Raw genomic sequence first — 25,037 nt, 5'->3', positions numbered from 1 at the left:
TTAAAGAGGTTTTATGTTTATTAATTAGGTATTGTAGGGTGACCATGATTGTAGAGAATTAAATTTGACCTCGCCAAAACAGTTAAAAATATGGAAAAATTGTGGTTGTTTCACCTAAATACGACGGTGATCGATCAATTATCAGTTACTGAGTGTGCAGGATTAGTCCTGCTCACGTCTCATGAATCACCCTGTATATGTAGTTAAAAGTAGAAGGTACTACATAGTAGCATTAATTGAAATTCTGTGTATTCGTGATATACTCGTAATTATTCAGGTAGCTCTTTCCATGGCAATTTCTGAAATAGACTCGCCTTTCATCCGTAATAATGCTTTCCATTATGTTAATTATGCATAATCCTTATTGCGGGGCTCACAAAAGTTAAGTAACTTTAGGTAGAATAGAAATTTGTTATTTATCGATATTACTGAATCTTAAGTCGTAATTTTATGATAAGAATAATAGGCCTCTTAGTAGGAAGCGGAATGTTTGCAAAATTAATAGTTTTTAATAAAGGTGCTAATTGGTGCCAATTAATAATGCCATGGCACGAGTATCTTCTCCAGAACCAGTTTTCTGCGTGTATTACTAGTAGCTGATGGTTTCCGCATTTGGTACGCAGTATTTTTGGCACACAGGATTCTCATATTCGCATGTATAAAAGCTCGTAATCTGCAAACATAATCAGTCAAACTCTAACGTCCTGTAGTGACAGCTTGCCCGTCAGACAGAGGCGTCCTAATCTCTCCATCATGTTCAAATTGGTACGTAAAAATAAGATTCACTTTATCATTAAACATATTATACTTATGTTAACCCCAACGCTCTATGAGATCTTTAACCTATTTCGCGAATGCTTCTATTCCATCATTTTTATTGTACGGGTCTTTTGGGCAATATTAATTTCAGGTAAAATCGGTAAGGCAGTATTAATTCATTAATTACGACATGGGTTCAACGGCCGACCCTTTTGCTGCGGCGATCATTTGCAGATTTTCATCTCGATGGTGGAATTCCGCGCAAAATGTAAAGCTCTGATATTTAAGCCCGCAGATGCTCCCTAAATGGGTAATGGCGCGTTATTTGGTTATGATGCTTAATTTCGATTTAATCTGGGAATTGCAAAGGCATTGACTTCGAAAGTTCCAATTTACTTACATAAATATTTAAATGTTTTGTTACCACTTGTACCTAGGGGAAACTTTCCTTAATCGTACCTGCGCTTAAAACGTACCCTATCAAGATCTCGAGTTGTGAAACTGCAGTGGTGACGCCAGTGCTACAAAATGAAACCACTAGGTCGCCATATCACATCACCCGTACAACAACTCCACGCTGCCCCTCCGTATAAAATTATTCAAAAAATAAGTAATTTTACTCTTTTCGAGTAATTTTTTTGGTAGATACGTAAGGTTTTCAATTCCGTATATGTCGAGATATGTACATTAGAAGTTTTATGCTTAATTATATACTCTTTTACGGTTTCAAGTAATGGACGACAGACGCCAGCCTGGCAGCCATTTTTTTACGCGGCAAATTTAAAATCGTTAGTTATCATGTGCCTTATTCGTACTGAACACTTTGTTTTATTTCGTACTTTAGAAGACATGATACAATGCACATATTGTGAAACCTTGATTCACGAACTATGTGCTGTGGTTGACAAAACTACTCTTAATTTTGTTTGTGATGACTGCAAAGCATATTCTTTGCTGCAAAGAGTTAGATCTGCTATAGATAATTAAAATGATTGTCAATTGCTGTGATTATAAGGCCCTGTTGCATAACCACATTTAACAGACCGATTAACATCAAACAACAGTAACGTATGAAATTTCCCATGCAATAAAATTTAACGAACGCTTTAACGGTGACAGACGGTTCGGTGCAACCGGCTCTAAGAGTGATACTAATTATAAGATCTCATAGTTTGACATGGAGTTTTACGGGTACGATATAGGAATATACAGGTACGTTTTAGGGACAATTAGGCCTAAATCGTACCTTTTCCACATTTTTTTAAAACTTTTTTTTCTCAACTCAACTTGTTACTTTTATTGATTCGTTATTAAGTAAAGGTTCTTTAAACACCATTTGTATTTTTGTAATTAGTTGCATTTACAAGAAATTAGCATTTTCTCTTAAGGGGTACGAATTAGGCAAGTTTCCCCTACTTGTACCTATGGAAGTTAAATCAGTTTCGTAGCCATAAAAGTGGTGAATATACATAGACTTAAGGCCAGTCATCTTAAGCCTAAAAAGGGGGTCAACCTCGGAATGAGAGATAATAAGCTGGAAACTCGTATACACCTTCGTTATGACATTTTAAGGGTTCTCTTAAAAGTCGACGCATATATCATGCGCGCGTCACAAGTTATTCAAGGTCAAAGTTCATGAAAATCGGTTTTTCGCGAATATCAAGATTTCTATAACTCCACCGCTGTTTACATGTAGAGAAGAATTGTAGAGCATAAAATTTGTGACACGTTAAGCATCGAACATTTTTTCATAAGATTAGCCGTTTTCAAGATATAGGGCACAGAAAGTGCAGTGATCAGACATACGTACTATAAGTTGGTTTGATAGTGAATGAGACCTTACATTTTGTGACTATGCGCTGAAACTTGGCACAGTTGATTTTTAGCTGGTCTGAGTAGATTCTGACCGGGGGACATCGAGAGCCACGGCACATTTAGTGGGGGGAGGGGGCTTCAATTGAAGCATCATTTCTCTAAAGCTATACATATTAGGACATGTGATATATCATTTCCGGATAAATTATGGATGGGGAATCTATTTTTGGAACTAAAACAATGTACTTTCTAACAAAGAAAACGAATAAGAAAGAACTTAAAACTACTTCATCTCGCTATTTTAACTACAGATAGAGATTTCGGGAGTTAAATAAAAGCATGTGAAAACATTTTCATGTATTATTAGTACTTAAAATCTACCTCTTTCCTGTAGAAATACCTTAAGTTAAAGGCTATAAAGCTTAATTTCCTGATTAAACCTCAATAAAGGGGTACCCTTTTTGTAGTAAACTATGTCATAAAATCATTACATACATACACACAAGCTGTTAGCTATTGTCCACAGGAGGGGCCACTTTTGTTTGAAAATCTATATGTGATCCATAAGTGTCATTTTAACGATTAATAAACTTTATAGAACGTATCATTCACACAGATTACCAGCTCGCCTTGCGTTATAGTGCGTTTCCCGTGCCGCTGCGCCTTCTATGCCGTATATCTTGAAAATGGCTAATGGCATGAAAAAACGTTTTATACCTAACTCGTCGCAAATTGTATGCCCTACAATTCTTACCTACATGTCAATAAAATTGGAGCTATAGGAAACTTGATATCCGCGAATAACCAGTTTTTATGACCTTTGACCTGGAATAACTTCCGACGCGCACACGATATATGCGTCGACTTTTAAGAGAACCTTTAAAATGTCATAACTAAGGTGTATACGAGTTTCCAGCTTATTATCTCTCATTCCGAGGTGAAACCCTTAATTTAACTGGGCCTAGGTTAGAATTCGTCGCCAGTACCTTTGAAGCTTTGAAGTAGTTTGGGATTAGGAATGTAGTGTGAAAACTGTGAAATTGCCTCCAAATACTTAAATAAATTAAATCCACGTTCGCTTTTACTATTTTCAGTTCGTTCTTTTCGCCATGGCGGCAGTTTGCACGGCCGCGCCTCGGCCCAGCGTGGTCGCCTATTCCCCGGTGTACTCCCCGGTGGCCCCCGTGGTGTCTCACGTGCCGGTCGCCTACTCCTCCCAGTCCAGCACCGTGGTGCACTCTGCCCCGGTGTACTCCGCGCCGGTACTTCACTCCGTGGCGGTAGAGCCCGTCCTCCACGCAGTACCCGTGCAACCTGTAGTCCATTCCGTGCCAGTGTATTCTGCTTACGTTTAAAATAGGTTTACGAGAATGTTTCTAGTTATTTTTTGTTATAATTTGATGATTTAATAGCTTTAACACAACTTAAAATGCGATAGTATAGTAGACAGCCCATTTATTTTGTTAAGTACCAACCTACGTGTCAGGCACGCTCGACTTTTAATTCACTTTCATATGTTTTGTGTATGTTGATTTTAATTAATTTTTGTTTGTGTTAAAACGCATTTACATTTAGTTTAAAGTGAGTGGAACATGATGTAACTTCACAGATATTTTCGTAATTTTAATTGGTTTCGCTGACGTGACTTATGTTATTAAAAATGTATGTATTTATATATTATAATACTTACTATCATTTCCCCTATAATACTTTTAGGTAGGTACTAGGTACATACCTACCCATAATACATATTATGTACTCGTATCACAGAAGGTTTTACTTTATTTAACTTTTACGGCGGTTATCTGTGACTTTTACGTAAAAAAGTCATGCGAGTTACTAAAACAACAGAAAAGCAGTATCACATTCGTCTGTCGTCACCGATATCCCAATACCCGAAGGATTTTTCTACAACTCGAATGTTTAGAATGACATTCGGGTTGTAGGAAGTGCTTACAGACAATCATCAATATCCTAGTAGGTAAGTACCTAGTAAAGAATATTGTTTGACATTATTATGAATGTATGATAGAATTTGCGTCCATCCTCCACCCACTACATAGTTACAATGTGCATCATGCATCAAATTGGGATGAAAAATTAAATGATCGGCATCATTATCCGATTATCTAAGTCCAAAATATTGATGCACAATTTTCCTTAACCATAAAGTTAAAATTGTTTGAATTATATTTTTCTGTCAGTTGCCTTTAGGTACGATACCTTGATGGTGCAAGTCTTTTTAATTGTACATCTATTCATGTAATCAGTGGAAGTGAACGGCCCTTTATCAATTCGTTCAAGGTAAACACGGAAACAACGACTGTGTATCTATTCCTGTTTAGAGTTCTCGAATTAAGCCCTATCGGTATAAGGTTGAAAGCGATTGTTGCCCGCTGCACCCGGCCCCGCCGCAATCAAGGTGCTTTTCTTTCCTCCAATACAGCCAACGCCCGCTTGCATATTTCCCTACGTCACAAAGGTATCTGGAATACCTACGCCTACGGCACAAATTTGTATAAAAGCCAAAGGCACCGGGTTAAATGCAACAGTCTCTCGCAGCACTGAAAACAACACAGACCACAATGTTCAAGCTGGTGGTGTTGTCTTGCGTGGTGGCGCTAGCGGCGGCCAACCCTAGTGTGCTCGGGCCTTGGGGCTTGGGGCTGGCGGGTCCCCTGGCAGCGCCGGCGGCGCTGGCTCCTCTCGGCCTGGGTCTGGGCCATGGGGCTATCTGGGGCGCGCCTGCACTCGCAGCCTACAACTACAGAGGCCCGCTGTCTCTCGCGCCCGGCCAGCCCGCCAACATCGTGGCTGCTGACGGAAGGCCCTTGGATACTCTGAGCGTGAACTTGGACCGTGCCGCGCACCTCACTGCGAGGGCTGTTGACCACGCCGGCCTGCACCTGCTGAAGAAGCGCTCCGCCGTCCTGCCGGTGGGCGCTCCCCTGGCCGTGTCCCACGCTGCCCGCATCGACCTGCCGGCCGCGCGTCTCTTGGGCCCCGGCCCCGCGCTCGGCTGGCCCGCTGTCGGCGCGCTCGGTGTGCACGGCGTTGCGGCTCCCTGGGGCGTAGCCGCTCCCTGGGGCGTAGGTCCTCTGGGACACGCTGGCGCTTTGGGACGCCTTTGGTGAAAATTGTACAAATTAGAATATTGATCGATCTACTTAATATATAAAGAGAGTTACCTATATATAATTGACGACTTTTTATTAATTTACCTTTTCTCAACCGGTTTTTACGCTATTTATATACCACACGCAAAATAGTACATTGTGTAACATGGGGCGTAAGTTGAATATTGCAAACGAGAGTAAGTTAAATCGCGACGGCTTGCCGGAGCGATTTATAGACTCGAGTTTGCAATATTATTACGCCCCGAGTTACACACAATGTTTTTCATCACACTTGCGATACAAAAATTAAGTATAAAGACAAAAAACTGTTAATTGTGGCACTAGAAACTTCATAACTCCCTAGGGAGAACGCTTTTTCTATAACTCCCGCTAAACCTGCGTGCAATTCCACATTTACTGAGCGAGTGTGACGAAAAAGTATTTCGCTCCCTGCTCGGATATTGTAATAATCTGTATTCGGTGATATGCAAAATAGAGACAGATAATTGAGTTACTATTCAGTAATCTTGTTTTGAGTACGTTATAATTATAGGCTCACTACCGAACGTTTCATTAATATTAGTTTTGCACACAAAAAGTAACAGTACGAATAGGTATCACATTGACGTGTTTTTAAATAACGCAAATATTACAGTGCTGGATTTTTTTTTCACCATACTGAGGTACGAGAATTTAATTGGTTTTCAATAGTTGCAATCATCAATTTACATAGCTGCAGACTTGTAGACCAGAAGACATGTAGCTGCAGACATGTAGAAGCATGTAGGAATGTCAAATAATCCCATAGTTAACAAATAATACAGTGCACACAACAAATTAAAAAACCGGGTGCACACAACAAAGTGCGAGTCGGACTCGCTTTCCAAGGGTTCCGTACATAAGTCCGACTCACGCTTGATTGTACGTTTCTATTCTAATAGATTTTCCTGTCACCTATAGGTAAAGTACTATTTTGTGTATTTTTTTCAAAATTTTAGACCCAGTAGTTTCAGGATCCTATAAGGGTTCCGTTTTTTCCTTTTGAGGTACGGTACCCTAATAAAAAGTAGGCAGGTACGTAATAGAATTTCCGCAGCACGACAAAAACTAGTTTTCCGAAAACTATTTGTCAATTTTTTTTTATTATGAATGGGCTTACTCATGGCCACAGACTAGCCGAGGCGTAGACGTGGCCTACGATGTAGCGAGCTCCCCCAGAAGGTGGAAAATTAGTTTAACTAACATTTTTCAGTCAAACCTAGTTTTGATTAGGGAAAATGCGTTTTTATCAAGGATTTTCGAAAAACTAGTTTTACTTACATACACCAAAAAAATGCCACCCAGCAGAAGTCACAAATTTCATGACGCTGGTTTTCAGGGAAACCAAAAAAAATAAAATATGTGGGTAAACTTTCTACAACATAAGTGAACTTTAATACTTAAGTGAAAACGATTCAAGAAGAAAAGATGTCTATTTCAAAATCCGAATCGGGCCCATAGTCGCAATCTGAACATAACGTTTATATATGGCACCGGAAATGTTAAATCCGTACAAGCAAATTTTAACGAACTAAAGGTTTTGAAAAGTTTCGAAACGGTTAACGCCTAAAGGTTAAAAGTTTCGCAATAAAATTCCTCTTGGAAAAATACCTGTAAAAAAAAAATAGTACCTATACATATATTTTACGCGGTAAACGCGGTAGAGGGCGCCCGCCCGGCACCTGGTGGACAAACATGACCCGAACAATAAAGCATGCCAAGCTAGACATAACGACAATCCAGGACAGAAGTGCCTGGCGTAAATTAATTAGGAGAGCCGACCCCACCTAAAGTGGGAAAAGGGAAAGAAGAAGAAGAGGAGTACCTATACATATATTTTATTATCTTCATTCTGTGTTATTAATAGCTTGGCTACTCGTCTTCGTCAAACTGTATCTACTTAAGTATCTATGTAGGGTCATTGTATCAGTTCACCGTTCAGTGCCTTTATCCGTCCACTTGGTGTAGTATGCTACAAAGAATTGCGTATCATTTGAATATACAGGTATATATTCAAATTATACGCATTTCTTGAATATACGCACTGGACGGTAAACTGATGCAATGACCCGTACCTACCGTTTCATAATTAAACTATAGAAATTTATATCCAGTCGGTACTAAATACATACAGTACCTAGATCGATACTATTCTGTTCATGGATGAAAACGCGGAGGAAACTACCTATCCTGTAGGTAGTCCATGCAAGGGACGTATTTTCGCAGCTAAGTACCTATGTGGATATAAAATGTTGATGTGGACTTAGGGTTAGACAAACTAACCGAAAAAAATGGTGTCGCTTTCCATTGGAAGATAAATAGTACTATTTTATTAAGTCATATGGACGGACAAACGAACGGCGGACATGATGAAACTATGAGGGTTCCGTTTTAGCCATTTATGGCTACGGAATCCTAAAAATTGGTGATAACGACGAATAGGTGGAAGAGAGCCTATAATAGAATAACTTCCCCTGTGTACACATTCATTGTATTCTCTCCATGTTACTGTTACTGTGTACTGGGGGTCTACCGCGAACACCGGAGCTCGTAAATTGCGGGCATCTTTCTCTGTACGCTCTAAGGGTGGAACTACATCTATCAGCATCGACCCGCATTTTATAAATGTGAAATTGCTACGCATGCTTTCACCTTTCCGATGCGTACGCATCTTCGTACTAATTACTAACGAGCAATTTCTCATATATAAAATGCGGCTCGATGCTGATAGATGTGATTCCACCCTCATCAGTAGGTACGTCGTACCTAGTTGGAGTAAAAGGGAAATATGTCGGTAATTTACGAACATCGGTATTCGTGGTAGGGCCGCTGCTGAGGTACTTGTTTTGTGTAATAAATAACTACGAGTATATTAGGAATTTACATAAACTATTTCTTTGTCTAATGTCAGCAGTGTAAGAAAACTGCGAGTAGGATCTTTAGGTTCAGCTATCACTCAATTGTCTAACCATTACGAGAAATTATAGCGTAGCGTAGCGTACTCATCTCTCTGTGTCACTCTTACATATTAGTGCAACAGAGACAGTTGCGTTTCGTTCACTACGGAGCGTTACGATTGGCACGTGTGTAGGTAGGTAGGTACCTAGGTTTAGTTATAGGTTTCTTTATAATGAGTACAAAACTCAGAAATAAAAAAAGAAAGTGCAAAATCATTTCTTTATTTTCATTGTGTTTATGTTTTTTTAAGTGAGGTCTATCTTTGGACTATTTACAGATAGCGGGCATAGAGTCCGGCGGCATTAACGAGAGGAGTGTGGTAAGGCGCAATGATGGGCGCGGAGTAGGCGAGGGGCGCAGCGTGGGTGATGAGCGGGGCGCCGGCGTAAGCGATGCGGCCCAGAGGGGCGATCAACGGGGCGGAGCGCTTCTTGAGCAGGTGCACGCCGTCGAGGGCCTTGGCGGTGAGGTGCGCGGAGCGGTCCAGGTTGACGTCCAGGGTGTCGAGGGGCCTGCCGTCCGCGGCGAGGATGTTGGCGGGCTGGCCGGGCGCCAGGGACAGCGGGCCGCGGTAGTTGCCGCCGTACAAGGGCGCGACGACCGCGCCGCTGTACGCCAGCGGAGCGAACGGCGCGAAGGGCGTCAGCAGCGCCGCGGACGCCGCCGCCATCAAGCAGGACAACACCACCAGCTTCAGCATTGTGTAGTGGTCTGTGTTGGTCGGTGCACGGAGGAACACTGATGCACTTGCAATGTTGACAACGGCTTTTATACTTACTACCCATTGATAACGCGATGGGCGAAGCCGGAAGACAGGGCCGGCCCTGACTGGACTGCATTTGTCGCGGAATAAAGATCAACGGACTTGTACTCAAACTTGGTTACTCCTTTATACTTGCTTATTAATATTTATACAGGTTAAATGCAAGTTGTTAGTCAACTCAATCATTGAATAATCAAAAGATACATATTTTCATAAATTTTAAAGTAGCGTAGTAAAAAAAACGGTAAGAATATTAATTCTTTTAAAAGTCCATTTAAACGTACCTAGTTAAATCTGTCACTAAACTAGAGATGTCCGCAACCACTGGTTAGAGTTAGCCCAAAAAAAGTATGCAGTGATTTTGATAGCCCACGCAGTGCAATTGTTATTTACTTATATGTCATAATTTCATAGAAGTTTGACGTTTAAAATATCACTTGGACTGCGTTGGCTAAGTATAAAAATCGCTGCATACTTTTCTTGGTCTATCTCTACCACCCATACCAAAAATTTGACCTTAAATAACCATCTTGTTTACTTGTTTCTTGGATAAGGTGTTCAAATTATTATTTATGCAATTAGCAAGCTGCTTTCACGGAACCTTTAAGTTAGTGATTTTTCCTGGTGTCTATCTTACGAGTAGCGTTAGCCTGTGCGAGTGTGTGTACTTTAACTATATAGGTGCCATTGCAATCAATTATTACTTAGGCTCATTATAAACTGGGCTAAACACAGATATAGACTAATTATTCGCAAAGTAGTCTTATGGTATTACGTAAGTAGTTGAATATAAATAAATACCTAGCGGAATAAACATGCAAAGAAACAGCCCTATTGGAACGACTACGACTACTTTAATATGGAAACTTGAAGTATCAGCTGTCTTTGTGTGTTAGCAAACTTATTTTAATTACTGTAAATAATATACATATATACATGGGATTTCAATTTTTGTTGGTATTTGGTTCATTATACATCCACCAGTTGGATTGTAAGTAACGCGTAAACTAGGTGTGTAGTAGGCTGTTCTCCGCGCGTCGAATTTCTTCCGGCATCGCCCATCGCGTTGTTATTTAAAGCAAACTGTATAAAACCTGCTGTCTACATTGCAAGTGCATCAGTGTTCCTCCGTTCACCGACCAACACAGACCACTACACAATGATGAAGCTGGTGGTGTTATCCTGTTTGATGGCGGCGGCGTCCGCGGCGCTGCTGACGCCCTTCGCGCCGTTCGCTCCGCTGGCGTACAGCGGCGCGGTGGTCGCACCCTTGTACGGCAGCAACTACCGCGGCCCGCTGTCCCTGGCGCCCGGCCAGCCCGCCAACATCCTCGCCGCGGACGGCAGGCCCCTCGACACCCTGGACGTCAACCTGGACCGCTCCGCGCACCTCACCGCCAAGGCCCTCGACGGCGTGCACCTGCTCAAGAAGCGCTCCGCCCCTGTTATCGCTCCTCTCGGTGGCATCGCCTACGCCAGCACTCCGGTCATCACCCACGCTGCACCCCTCGCCTACTCCGCGCCCATTATCGCGCCTTACCAGACTCCTCTAACTTACACGGCTGGACACTACGCCCACTACCTGTAAATAGTCCAAAGATAGATTCACTTCAAAAACACACTGACATAATCAAAATAAATGAATTATTTTGCACTTTACTTTTTCATTATCAGAATTTTGTATCCGACGCAACATAAACATAACTAATACTTTGCTATCCGTCTCTCTGTTTGACAGCACCGTCCGCGGGCTGTATATCAATATTCTCAATAAGGTATCTATCCCATGAAATGGTTAACGGACACAAGTCTAGAAAATTATGATAAAGGGAATAAGATTGCCTGTCAGAAGAAATATCGAAAATGCGACGAACTATGGATTGATGTCCAGTGTCTCACTTTTGGTATTGAGTTCCGAAATAATACATCATCGCGTAAATTATTTGTAGAGGTGATAATAAAGTACCTGTGACGGGACCTGGGAGGCCGAGCTTTGTACGAAAAACATATAAAAACTCCCATAAGAATAGGAAATTCCATCGAAATCCTCGCCGCGCTGTTTCCACGATCTCCGAAATATATACTCGTAAATATATGTATAAGGATTGCACGTTTAAATGTACTTATAAGATAATGTATCAGCAAAGATTAATTTTACCTATTGTGTAAGATGTGAAAAGTGTAAGATAATTTCCTGCTTCTTTGTCGAATATGCCAGGTTCTCGAGCCTGTGTTTACAAAGCGAGACAAAGTACTTTGGACCCTTGAATTTTAAGAACCCTTATTATGTACCTGTTGCATAAAATACTATTCCAGATCCATCATGGAATAATGGTGATGGTGGTGTTCCGAGCATTTTGGGAGGGCTGAGCGGAGTCCAAGCCGTAGAGGCCCGTTTGACATTTTAATGAAATATGTAAGGGGTACACCAAGTCGATGCTGTCCTTGCCCATGTCATGGGATGCACGCAGAGGCGGAACATATTAGGTATAGTGGAAATCAAAAGGATAGCACTCTAGTGTTACCTTCTAAGATTTTTCTAATTGCCGGTACTAGCGATATAGGGCGATTCAGACTTTAAGCTGCCTTGGGACCGTTTTATTATCAAGGTTTTCCTGGGTGCCCTAAAAATCGGTGTCGTGGCATACACTACTTAAATTATGCTGTGTGGCTTCCTAATTGTTGTAGTTACATACCTATAATTAATATACTTGTTGTTAATGAATATGTGTACTGCTTTACGCCAAATGAATGTATTTTTCTACATGGCTAATAATTACCTTACAAAGAGGATTAACTGTTCTGATTATCATCACAGGAGCATCTGGTAATCAATTTAGGCTCACAGTCATGTTGTGAGAATTATGGACTATTCCAAAGTCTCAAGCGGAAATGATAAATGTATTTAATTATTTATCTTACCTTTAAGTCTAAAGAAATATACCGCTTATTTACTAATATGCTGGAGAAGGCATACTAGCGACCCGCCCCGGCTTCGCACGGGTTACATAAAACCTTAACAAATTATAAACCTAAACCTTTGTAGCGATGCTACGTATTTGCCTAGGATAAATACATGTTTTTCCATACAAGATAACCGGTACAACATGACTGTCGCATTTCCAACAAAATAACATACACCAGAGTATGACACTTATGTAAAACTATAATGTACCTTCTCAGCTGTAGGTTGGTTGGCATATCCTGCCTCCTGGTTAACGGGTTTCGAAGAAACAAGTCTAAAGAGTATGCCACTTGAACGGAACTTGTCACCCAGATTGCGCGGAGATTGGTGAACCAAACCTGGCTTCATGCATATCAAAATGATCCCCCTGGTCTACCCCAACTGCTCAAATAGGTCACTTCCTAATTTAATTAGTATTTTAGAATCATTTTCGGAATTTTTATGAAACATAAATAGTGAATATGAAGGTGTGAAAAGGTTGAAATTTTGACAGGAGAACTGTCAGAGAGTAGACTATGCGTTTAGTTACCGCATCGGAAAGAAGGTATTCTGAATGAAACAAGGTAGGAAACGTACGATAGAAATATAATTATTAGTAATTATTATTAACCACTTAAAATATTACAAGTATTAATGAGCATTGATATTTTTTCGAGAGTCATATGATTTGGAAAAGGTTTAAGTTGGTTTGACGTTTGATGCGTCGAGATGGATCGAAACGGAGGGCTGGGGGATTTTGCTAGAATCGACAATGGATGGAGGGTTGGTACTGGGGCACGCTAGCATTCTATACAGCTCCTAATTGAATATCGAAATAAACCGCCTCGCCCCCTTCCGCCGCCTGCCCTGGCCGGTGGAAGATTGGGATATATGTAAAGTGCGCCGTGTGTGTGTGTGTTGTGCGCGAAAAGGGCGTAGCCCACCGAGTGCTTTCCGTGCCGCCGGCGAGCGCAAGCATGGCCGACGGTCGTGTTGCTCCGAGCGCCGTTGCGCGCTCCCTGATGTGCTGAGCGTCGTGGGGACGCTGGTTTTCACCGCAGGGCGCAGTTTCCAAGGCCTGTGGACTGCGTGCCGCCTGGCGATCCCGAGGTGCTTCACACAGGCCTCCCCTTCACTTGCGTGGCCTGTCGACTCCGAGGCGCGACACGTTGGCGCCACTATCAAGCCGTAGGGCACGGCCTTGACCCGCGAGCCGTGCGTCGGACAGCCTTGCCGCGGTCCGACGACCCCAAGGTCTCATCGCGCGGGTCCTTCTTGTGGAACTCCTGAGCGCCGCGGGTTGTTCTCGCCCGGGCTTGCCAAAGCCGGAGCTTGAGGAACGCCCGCCGCCCACCGTCAGCGATCCGCCTGCTGCGTTAAATACCAGCGGGCCTGTGGATGAAAGCTACGTTCGGTACCCGTGAGTGCACTAGACTTTTATCCCAGGTTTTGGCCAAAACCCCGCGTCTCGTCCCTCTCGCGATCGTAGATTAAGGTTTACTATAGTGTCATCCCATAACCGCCGACAGTTTAGAGAAACCGATTGTATTCTGAGCAGCGCCCGCCCTAAAGCGGAGTGCATTGTAGTAGTTAGCGAATTGTATTAAATTGCATGTCATATATTTGGTTTTATCTTTTCAATATCCTATCAAGTTCCCATTAACCAGGTTAGAGTAACAAGAGGACCCTTGCACTCCAAAGGTGAAATGTTTTACTGCGGATCTTATCCGAGGCATCACTTCCATTAATCATTTAGACATCTTAAAAACCTCATTATTTCCTATACACAACAATATTATTTTTTATATACGACAATGTTTTTTATATACGACAATGGCGCCCGAAAAAAAGTTTTAAATATCAACCTGGTTGCTGTGAGCTTGGGAGAGCGATAAGATAAATATATAAAATTAGTACCAGTTAAAAAAGAATTAAAATGCAATTATTGGTCTTAAAAAATACAATATCATTTAATTTGTAACTTTACTTGTGACAGAGTAGCAAATTTATTATTTATTGTAATTATTATTAGGCTACACTATGAATAGTTAGCATAGTGCTTAGCCACAAATTATTTTTCCTACCACGCTCCAGTCGAGAGCATAGTGGTAGTTTACTTCAACACTTCATATATCTACCGAAGTGTTATTAGCTTATAATACTTAGGTGCACACCCTGACACAAGTAAAGCAGCAATCTTACCGACATGTCGGACGAGGAAGGGGACGAATTCCATGACACAGGTGCGAGGGAAGTCAAACCCCCCACCACTACTCGTGAATTAACAGGATTCAATCCTTCGTATGTCAATACACGACCGCGGGGTGCTGCTGCAGACGCCCACCCACCCGGCCCATCCACGCCAAAACCACTAGAGTCTATTTTACCATATTTGGGGGCTCCGGGCCTTGTCCGTCAAACCAACTCAACCTTAACAGGGGCAGTCACTACAACCCCTACGACGGGGACTACAGGCAGTACAGAACGCATCGTGCATGTATTGCGCGAGGACCATTTGCGGTCGTGGAATTTGAAATTTTCAGGTGACTCAGATGTCACCGACTTCTTCCTTAGGATTGATGACTACAGACGTAGCCGAGACACTCCGGAGCGCAAAGTGCTTAAATGTTTTGCAGATTTACTAAGCGGTAAAGCCTTAGATTACTATAGGCACATACGCGACGGAGTCTCCTCGTTGTCGGAATTGCAAGATCTTTTCAGATCGTTTTTTACATCGATAGACAATGATTATACTTTAGAAAAAACTATTCGAGAACACCGACAATCACCAGGCCAGTCATTACATTTTTACATATTGGAGATGCAAACTATGAATGCGCGGCTCACAACAAAATTATCAGAAACAACCTTACTGCAGATAATTAAACATAACATTTTGCCATCATATGGGCACCTGTTGGCTGTCGACGACTCGAATAGCATCCAAAACCTTATTGCTATAGGCAAACGTTTTGAAGCTTATTCAGGCTTACCTGGGCCTACAAATAATTCCAAAACAACGAAACAAATAAAACAAATTAACGAAATTAAAACTTATAATCAGAGAAATTTCAAGAGCAATAATACACAAAGACAGGTAAATAATAAAAACAACCAACTTACTTGTAAAAAATGTAAAAAATCGGGACATTCATACCAACAATGCCGCACTATTCCAGGCATTGTTTGCTTTCAGTGCGGTCAGAAAAATGTGCTTACAAGCACTTGCCACAAATGTAATCCTGCCAAGGGCAGACCGGCGCCGGAAGCAGACAATGTCCAAAAAAACTAGATAGACCAGGAGCCATCAAAACAATATCAAACACACTATATTTAGGTGCGGTGACTCCTGGTGTAAAGGCGGTTGAAGGAGATAACCGAATTTACATTGATTTTGAGGTACGAGAACGAATATATACAGGTCTAATGGACTCAGGAGCAAATTTAAGTATAATAGGGAACAATTACCATAAACATTTCTTAAACTTAGGATTTAATTTAATAAATTACACTACAACTGCGACTTGTGCAAACCGTTCTGTCGTTGAGGTCATAGGTAAAATCCTATTACCAATCAATTTCAGAGGGATGCTTTATAATATCATGTTTATGGTAATCCCAGAAGTATCTGATGACTTCATTTTTGGCATGGATTCTATATTAACACTAGAATTAATAGATATTTTTAAATTAAAAGATATTCACCTTCTAAAAAGGAAAACATCACTTAGGCCGGAGTCACTAAAAACATTATGTGCCATAGTGCCAAAACATGATCTCTCCCCTCTCGAATCAATTCAACTGGACAAAGTAATAAATGAATTTAAGTCAATCAGTACAGAGGAGCGAGGTCTGGGTAAAACATCTCTAGTAGAGCACAAGATCACAACAACGGGGCCACCAATAAAACAACGATATTATCCGCTTTCACCGGTTAAACTGAAGGCTTTAAATGACGAAGTAGACCGGATGCTTCAGCTGGGCGTGATAGCACCATCTAAATCACCATGGTCTAACCCCGTTGTTATGACCCCAAAAAAAGACGGTTCTTGGAGATTTTGTTTAGACGCCAGAAAACTTAACGACGTCACAGTCAAGGACTCATATCCTGTACCATACATTAATTCAATTTTAGATAATTTACGTGGCACACGTTATTTAAGCTCAATCGACTTGTCGGCGGCTTACTGGCAAATTTCTTTATGTGACTCCGACAACGTCGACGGCTCCGGCACGTCATGTCAAAAATGTGCATTTGTGGTACCAAACCGCGGACTATTTGAATTTAAACGCGTCCCGTTCGGTATCTCGAACGCGGGCTGTGAATTACAACGTTTGGTAGACTCTCTTTTTCACCATAAATACGGCGAGAAGATATTTGCATATTGTGACGACCTTCTCATAGCCACCAATTCGTTTGAAGAGCATATCGTTATTTTAAATGACGTTTTTCAAGCTTTAAGCAAGGCAGGTCTAACTATAAATTTTAGTAAGTGCGAATTTTGTAAGTCAGAGCTTAGGTACCTTGGATACATAGTCGGTTCACAAGGTCTACTAACAGATCCACAAAAGCTAGATAGCATTAAAAATTTCCCGCGCCCAACAACCGCTAAGCAACTACGCGCATTTATAGGGCTCTGTTCTTATTACCGACGATTCGTGGCAAATTTTTCAACTATCATAGCCCCGATGACAGCTTTAATTGGCAAGAAGAAGGGAAGAGACACCGTAGACTGGACAGTGGAAGCAGAGAGGTCATTCCTAGCGCTTAAAGAAGCCCTCACCCAGGCTCCGGTGCTCGCCTGCCCTGATTTTTCCAAACCATTCCAGATCCATTCAGATGCATCAAGCGTCGGCATCGGGAGCGTACTTATTCAGGAATTGAGCGGTATAGAACACCCTGTAGCTTTTTATTCTAGGTTGCTTACGAAAACCGAACGAAATTACAGCACAACTGAACGTGAACTCCTAGCATTAGTGGACTCAATAAATCATTTTAGACCGTACATAGAAGGTAGCCGCTTTGTGGTGGTCACCGACCATATGTCGCTAAAATGGCTCAAAACGCTAAACAACCCTTCAGGTCGTTTGGCGCGATGGGCAATGCAGTTATCTTGTTTTGACTTTGAAATTAGACATAAAAAAGGCTCCATGCACGTAGTACCAGACGTTTTGTCACGTATTGAGGCAGTAATATTCGAAGGAGGTTGCAGTTCTAAAGATAATTGGTATAATAAATTATTTAAAAATGTAGAAACAAACCCAGTATTTCATAAAAACTATCAAATAAAAAATAAAGTACTATTTAGATATTCAAAACCAATATCAAATTTACAAACCGAAAATAATTGGAAAATAGTTTTGCCTAGAGAATTAATACCAGAATGCATTAAAGAAAATCATGAAAAACTAACAGTACATCCTGGCACATTTAAAACTTTATCAAAAATTAAAGAAAACTATTTTTGGAAAGGCATGTATGCAGACGTGAAAAATTATGTGGCCACGTGTGAGAAGTGTAAAGCATACAAACACTCAAATCAGCCTCCACATGGGCACATGACAAACCAGAAAAAGGTTAATAAACCTATACACACTCTATCTATCGACCTAATAGGTCCTTTAGTACAATCATATTCTGGTCACGTCTACATACTATCTATAGTTGATGTATTTACAAAATATTGTTGGATTCACCCACTTAGAACTGCAACAACTAAAACAGTAACTACATTTATAGAATCAGAAATTTTAAATAAAGAGGGAATCCCATGTGTTTTAATCTGCGACAACGCAACAATATTCCAAAGTAAACAATTTAAAGATTTCTGTGCCACACACTCAATACCAAGGATATTTTATAACGCATATTACGCACCTCAATCTAATACAGTAGAACGCTTTAATCAAACTATTGAGACCTGCCTAGCTATTTTAGTAGGACAAGACCAAAGGAACTGGTCCAAGTACCTACCGCAAATCCAGCTATCTTTGAATAGCACTATTAATATTGTAACGGGGCATACACCATTCTTGTTGGCAAAGGGGCGAGAGATGATGACGGATGGCATGCTGCATTCCATTAGGGGCGGTATTCCAAATTCGTTAGACGACCTCCAAATTTCCAACCGGTCCGACAGAGCAACTGCTCTCAACGAGATGGCAGATATTTTCCAGCGCGTCACTGATGCTTTGACCAAAGCGTACAAACAAAACGCGGTACGATATAACCTGCGCCGTAAGGAACTGCGGCTAAGCGTAGGCGATATCGTATGGAGGCGTAATTTTGTACAGTCAAATGCAGCACACTTCTTCTCCGCAAAATTGGCACCGCGCTTCCTGAAATGCAAAGTCATTAAGAAGCATTCGGATGTCGTATATGATCTTCAGGAGATAGACACGGGTAAAATTGGAAAGTATCATGTCAAGGACATAATTAAAGTCCCACAAGGTGTATGTCACACGTAACAATTTATTTTATATTATTAGGGCATACTAAGATTTAGCCCATTCTTTTTTTTCAAGCATACATGCTTCTTTGACCCAACTGGTCAACATTTGTTCCAAGCATTTCCTAGGAAATCAAATTTTAGAAGTAACTACATACCCTAAGGGCCCAGGGTGACTCAATTATGGTGGATATAATACACTAAGTAGGACATGGAAAAGAAAACCAAGTTTTTTCTTTTTCAATTAATGCAAGCCCATTGGCTGCATATTGGAGTTTGATTTAAGTGCGGGTTACAAGTAGCTTCCACTATTGCTAGTATAAGTAATAAATAAAAACTACCAACTAGTAACCACATTATATTAGGGTACTAGTGGCTTTGTATTTGTAGAAATATAGGCATAGTAGAGCATGCTATAGTAAAACATAACTATTAGTATATCAATAGCTAGCATTACATGAGGAATAAAAATACATGTAATATACTAATTAATTAGAATAAATTAGCCTAATCAAAGATAACTAATATTTTTGTTAGCATTAAAAGATATCAATTAGCCTCAAAATGAGAGTTAGCTCATTATTAACTATAGCGACTACATTATACAACTTAAGACTATTTCAAAGGAAATCTAGGTTATATTTTTTAGTTGAGTAACAGAAACCACAGTGTGGTGGCCACACGCTGTGATTTCTAATGTGAAACACGTGATAGTCATGATCTGACCACAGCATAGTGTTAAGAGGTATACGTCTACGTTATAGTTCTAGAACATAATATAGGTAAATCAAAGATAAATATTAAGTAGCATACTAAATAAATAAATATAGGTTTAGTGTCAAACGATAATACATATGGAGCGCATGTATATGTCCGCATGTATAGTTAACGTCCTACTGGACCAGATGATTTTTTGGGAAAAGATTTTTTTTTCTCCGGTTACCCCGGCTGCCTCGGTTAAGCGGCGCTTAACCTCTTTGCCGAGAGAGGGGATATTGTAGCGATGCTACGTATTTGCCTAGGATAAATACATGTTTTTCCATACAAGATAACCGGTACAACATGACTGTCGCATTTCCAACAAAATAACATACACCAGAGTATGACACTTATGTAAAACTATAATGTACCTTCTCAGCTGTAGGTTGGTTGGCATATCCTGCCTCCTGGTTAACGGGTTTCGAAGAAACAAGTCTAAAGAGTATGCCACTTGAACGGAACTTGTCACCCAGATTGCGCGGAGATTGGTGAACCAAACCTGGCTTCATGCATATCAAAATGATCCCCCTGGTCTACCCCAACTGCTCAAATAGGTCACTTCCTAATTTAATTAGTATTTTAGAATCATTTTCGGAATTTTTATGAAACATAAATAGTGAATATGAAGGTGTGAAAAGGTTGAAATTTTGACAGGAGAACTGTCAGAGAGTAGACTATGCGTTTAGTTACCGCATCGGAAAGAAGGTATTCTGAATGAAACAAGGTAGGAAACGTACGATAGAAATATAATTATTAGTAATTATTATTAACCACTTAAAATATTACAAGTATTAATGAGCATTGATATTTTTTCGAGAGTCATATGATTTGGAAAAGGTTTAAGTTGGTTTGACGTTTGATGCGTCGAGATGGATCGAAACGGAGGGCTGGGGGATTTTGCTAGAATCGACAATGGATGGAGGGTTGGTACTGGGGCACGCTAGCATTCTATACAGCTCCTAATTGAATATCGAAATAAACCGCCTCGCCCCCTTCCGCCGCCTGCCCTGGCCGGTGGAAGATTGGGATATATGTAAAGTGCGCCGTGTGTGTGTGTGTTGTGCGCGAAAAGGGCGTAGCCCACCGAGTGCTTTCCGTGCCGCCGGCGAGCGCAAGCATGGCCGACGGTCGTGTTGCTCCGAGCGCCGTTGCGCGCTCCCTGATGTGCTGAGCGTCGTGGGGACGCTGGTTTTCACCGCAGGGCGCAGTTTCCAAGGCCTGTGGACTGCGTGCCGCCTGGCGATCCCGAGGTGCTTCACACAGGCCTCCCCTTCACTTGCGTGGCCTGTCGACTCCGAGGCGCGACACGTTGGCGCCACTATCAAGCCGTAGGGCACGGCCTTGACCCGCGAGCCGTGCGTCGGACAGCCTTGCCGCGGTCCGACGACCCCAAGGTCTCATCGCGCGGGTCCTTCTTGTGGAACTCCTGAGCGCCGCGGGTTGTTCTCGCCCGGGCTTGCCAAAGCCGGAGCTTGAGGAACGCCCGCCGCCCACCGTCAGCGATCCGCCTGCTGCGTTAAATACCAGCGGGCCTGTGGATGAAAGCTACGTTCGGTACCCGTGAGTGCACTAGACTTTTATCCCAGGTTTTGGCCAAAACCCCGCGTCTCGTCCCTCTCGCGATCGTAGATTAAGGTTTACTATAGTGTCATCCCATAACCGCCGACAGTTTAGAGAAACCGATTGTATTCTGAGCAGCGCCCGCCCTAAAGCGGAGTGCATTGTAGTAGTTAGCGAATTGTATTAAATTGCATGTCATATATTTGGTTTTATCTTTTCAATATCCTATCAAGTTCCCATTAACCAGGTTAGAGTAACAAGAGGACCCTTGCACTCCAAAGGTGAAATGTTTTACTGCGGATCTTATCCGAGGCATCACTTCCATTAATCATTTAGACATCTTAAAAACCTCATTATTTCCTATACACAACAATATTATTTTTTATATACGACAATGTTTTTTATATACGACACCTTGAATCACTCTATTGAAAGGTGAAAACGGCACGAAAATCCGTTCAGTAGTTTTTGAGTTTATCGCGAATATACATACACACAAACAGACAGACGCGGCGGAGGACTTTGTTTTATAAGGTGTAGTGATACGTCATTGCATACTTTCGTAATTGGTAAATAATAATTATTAAAAAATTATTACTAAACACTCAATAATTCAGGCCAATCAAGGCAGTATTTTGGAAGCATATCCAAACATTTTTAATTTTTTTTTACAATTTACCAAAAAAAATATTGTAATGCAAAGCTTTTCATCTGGGTAATGCATGTTGCTTTAAGGTACTTAGTAATATGGAATAAACAAAGCATTAATGCTTCAGTCCTTTATTTACATAGGAATATCACAGAGGCGGTTCTGCTGGCGGTGACAATTTACCAGTAGCGAGCAATGTGTCCAGCGGTGTAAGTTAGAGGAGTCTGGTAAGGCGTAATAATGGGCGCGGAGTAGGCGAGGGGTGTAGCGTGGGTGATGACCGGAGTGCCGGCGTAGGCGATGCCGCCGAGGGGAGCGATAACAGGGGCGGAGCGCTTCTTGAGCAGGTGCACGCCGTCGAGGGCCTTGGCGGTGAGGTGCGCGGAGCGGTCCAGGTTGACGTCCAGGGTGTCGAGGGGCCTGCCGTCCGCGGCGAGGATGTTGGCGGGCTGGCCGGGCGCCAGGGACAGCGGGCCGCGGTAGTTGCCGCCGTACAAGGGCGCGACGACCGCGCCGCTGTACGCCAGCGGACCGAACGGCGCGAAGGGCGTCAGCAGCGCCGCGGACGCCGCCGCCATCAAGCAGGACAACACCACCAGCTTCAGCATTGTGTAGTGGTCTGTGTTGGTCGGTGCACGGAGGAACACTGGTGCACTTGCAATGTTGACGTAGGTTTATATACTTGACGCATTATAAGACTAATACGATGGGCGAATCCGGAAGACGCTGTCGGCCCTGAAGCTACTACTTTTGCTGAGAAACAGTTTACTACTTAAATATTTTGTAGCGCAATATTTTTTTTTACTTGTTTACGGCTCAGTTAACGTTTTAATACGTAAATGTCAGTGGCAGAATGCAACTCTCTCGTACTATAATAATAATTACGATATGTCATCCAAATGTCACCCTTGGTTCTATTATCGGAGACTATTTAGGTCATGATTAACTAGGTGGACACTAATACCTATTGCCTCTAACAGGTGTATTTATTTTGATTACGGTCTTTAATTTAGTGAACTGAATTTATTGAGAACGATTTCCAGTGTACGTACGTACCTACTACCGCTTGGAAGTAAGTATATCGTTGTTTGTATTTGTTTGTATAGGTTGATATGTACCATTGTACCTATATATAATAGCCGTTTATTACCTATCTTGTTTCTTTTAAGACGCGGTTGTTATAAGATTGTGTTTACCGCGTTTCTTTGTTTTGTACCTAATAAGTATTTTAAATTAATAAAAATTATTGCATTCATTTAGTTTATTAAACGAAACTAGTTCTTAGGTACTTACTAAAAATTTAGCATTAGGTACATGTTTAATGAGTGGAATTACAATCCAAAATCCAAGCAACGAATATCCCTTATTTAGTTATTCATTCAGTAAGATTTCAATACCTTGAACGAGACTGAAAATTATTCAAAAAGTATTTCTACTTAAGCTATTGTACGACCAAAATTTGACGATTTTAATAAGTAATATTAGTTAGAAACTTTCATCAATACCTATTCGTCATTTTAATAATTTTATTTGAGTTAACGTAAGGTCGTTGACATTGTCGTATTTCGATAAGAATCAGGACAATACTTGCCCCTACATTACTCTAAATATATTCGTAGTAACTACAATTGAAGTATCATTTCATTGTTATCCTTGTTTTCACAAAATAAGGTAAATTATCGAATGGGGTTTCATATGTGTTTGCTACAAATACATTGAGGGCGGCAGTGAGGGGCAGTGTTGCCAACTCGGATTTTGAAAAAATGCTAGACTAATGTCTAGATTACGCCAAAATTATGCCAAAGTTTTTTGAAATATGCTAAAAAAATGCTAAAATGTCACTTGAAATTAGACGCTTAAAACCCATACATTTTTTAAATTTGCCGCCTTTTTCTACTGACAAGATCTGCTTGACCAACTTTATATAGTCCGTCGACGTCCATCCGTCCACAAAAGTCAAAATTCATATGAAAATATGAACCACATAAGGCGATGGCGCATATTGTTGCTGCCAAGTTGGTGCAAACTTGGCTTAGACTAAATTATGCTAAAAATATGCCAGATGCTATATAGAAAATTTTGATGCCAAAACGAGTGAAACTATGCCAGATATGGCATCATTTATGCCAAGTTGGCAACACTGGTGAGGGGCGGCAGCATAGCAACGTTGTTCATGGTTGATTAACTGTAACCTGTCGAGTGGTCATAAATATTCAGTGGATACGCTAAACGATGACACTTTGAAGCGGGAACACGCACTTGGTTCGTTTATGACGTGATCTGAGATTAGGCCTGTGAGTTCAACCAACAATGTAATATTTGCGTAAAAATTCAATCATTATCTCCGACCCGGCAACACATTGTCACGGCTCATGGGAGCCTGGGGTCCGCTTGGCAATTGATCCCAAGAATTGACATAGTTTTTACGAAAGCGTCTGCCACCTGACCTTCCAACCCAGAGGGAAAACTAGGCCTTATTAGGATTAGTCCCGGTTTCCTCACGATGTTTTCCTTCACCGAAAAGCGTAAAAAATCAATGAAAGATGTTTTATCTTTCATTGATTTTTACATAGCATGTTTCATGGTAACTTAATTGAATGCTCTTATTGACATGCTGAAACCGAATTTATTACTGCAAATAGAATACAGCAGAGGTCTTAAGAGTGAAAAAAACTTATTTAAATATATATTCAACTTTTCCTCACTAATGCATCCAGCTGCGTTCAGCTTCTTATCAAAGTGAGAACAAAATTAATAGATAACCTTTTTTTTATTTCCGTTCCTTGTTAAGTGTTAGTTCCCTTAGTATTATTAGAGACGTGTTTAATTCTAAATATTAAAGAATCCCTGGCTTACGAGTATTCCTACGGTTCATAGGATTCCAGTGTCCACTTGGCAACTAATTCCAAGAATTGGGATAGCCATCTGACCTTCACACCCAGAGTGGAAACTATTAGGTCTTATTGGGAATAGTCCGGTTACTCCGGTTTTTTTGCGATGTTTTCCTTCACCGAAAGGGACTGGTAATTATCAAATGATATCGTATATAAGTTCCGAACAATCATTTGTACGAGCCGGTGTTTGAACCTGTCTGTATTTCTATGATTGTTGAAATAGTGGGACGTAATTACATACTTATGAAACAATATTATTTTGATTCAAAAACATTTACAAAAGAAGACGAATCACCCTAAAACATACATTTCGGTCACTTTTATTCGACATC

The 25,037-nt window shown here is 41.2% G+C and overlaps 4 protein-coding genes across 4 annotated transcripts; 3 read left to right on the top strand and 1 right to left on the bottom strand.

Annotated features, from left to right (window-relative positions):
- Positions 1 to 629: 629 nt before the first annotated feature.
- Positions 630 to 4,040, top strand: LOC134668550 (uncharacterized). Its single transcript, XM_063525997.1, has 2 exons — positions 630 to 765; positions 3,669 to 4,040. Exons 1-2 carry the CDS (start codon positions 754 to 756, stop codon positions 3,927 to 3,929), a joined length of 273 nt encoding a protein of 90 aa, XP_063382067.1. The 5' UTR covers positions 630 to 753; the 3' UTR covers positions 3,930 to 4,040.
- A 1,062-nt stretch (positions 4,041 to 5,102) lies between these two features.
- Positions 5,103 to 5,772, top strand: LOC134668944 (uncharacterized). The gene has a single exon (XM_063526452.1). It carries the CDS (start codon positions 5,118 to 5,120, stop codon positions 5,706 to 5,708), a length of 591 nt encoding a protein of 196 aa, XP_063382522.1. The 5' UTR covers positions 5,103 to 5,117; the 3' UTR covers positions 5,709 to 5,772.
- Positions 5,773 to 8,945: 3,173 nt separating this feature from the next.
- On the bottom strand, positions 8,946 to 22,434 carry LOC134668619 (uncharacterized). Its single transcript, XM_063526059.1, has 2 exons — positions 21,995 to 22,434; positions 8,946 to 9,535 (listed from the first exon to the last, which is right to left on the bottom strand). Exons 1-2 carry the CDS (start codon positions 22,417 to 22,419, stop codon positions 8,959 to 8,961), a joined length of 1,002 nt encoding a protein of 333 aa, XP_063382129.1. The 5' UTR covers positions 22,420 to 22,434; the 3' UTR covers positions 8,946 to 8,958.
- LOC134668946 (uncharacterized) lies at positions 10,568 to 11,064 on the top strand. Its single transcript, XM_063526454.1, has one exon. The coding sequence runs from the start codon at positions 10,610 to 10,612 to the stop codon at positions 11,036 to 11,038; it is 429 nt and encodes a 142-aa protein (XP_063382524.1). The 5' UTR covers positions 10,568 to 10,609; the 3' UTR covers positions 11,039 to 11,064.
- Positions 22,435 to 25,037: the final 2,603 nt, after the last annotated feature.

The sequence above is a fragment of the Cydia fagiglandana genome, chromosome 11 (genome assembly GCF_963556715.1).
Source record: "Cydia fagiglandana chromosome 11, ilCydFagi1.1, whole genome shotgun sequence".
NCBI classification, from domain to species: domain Eukaryota; kingdom Metazoa; phylum Arthropoda; class Insecta; order Lepidoptera; family Tortricidae; genus Cydia; species Cydia fagiglandana.
Note: the sequence above shows the minus strand (reverse complement) of the source record. Positions and strands in the feature narration are given on the sequence as shown.

Coding starts and splice junctions, on each gene's coding strand:
- LOC134668944 (XM_063526452.1), top strand. CDS start 5,118: ATGCAACAGTCTCTCGCAGCACTGAAAACAACACAGACCACAATGTTC.
- LOC134668946 (XM_063526454.1), top strand. CDS start 10,610: ATGATGAAGCTGGTGGTGTTATCCTGTTTGATGGCGGCGGCGTCCGCG.
- LOC134668619 (XM_063526059.1), bottom strand. CDS start 22,419: ATGCTGAAGCTGGTGGTGTTGTCCTGCTTGATGGCGGCGGCGTCCGCG. Junction 9,536..21,994: donor GGACACATTGCTCGCTACTG/GTAAATTGTCAC, acceptor TTGATCTTTATT/CCGCGACAAATGCAGTCCAG.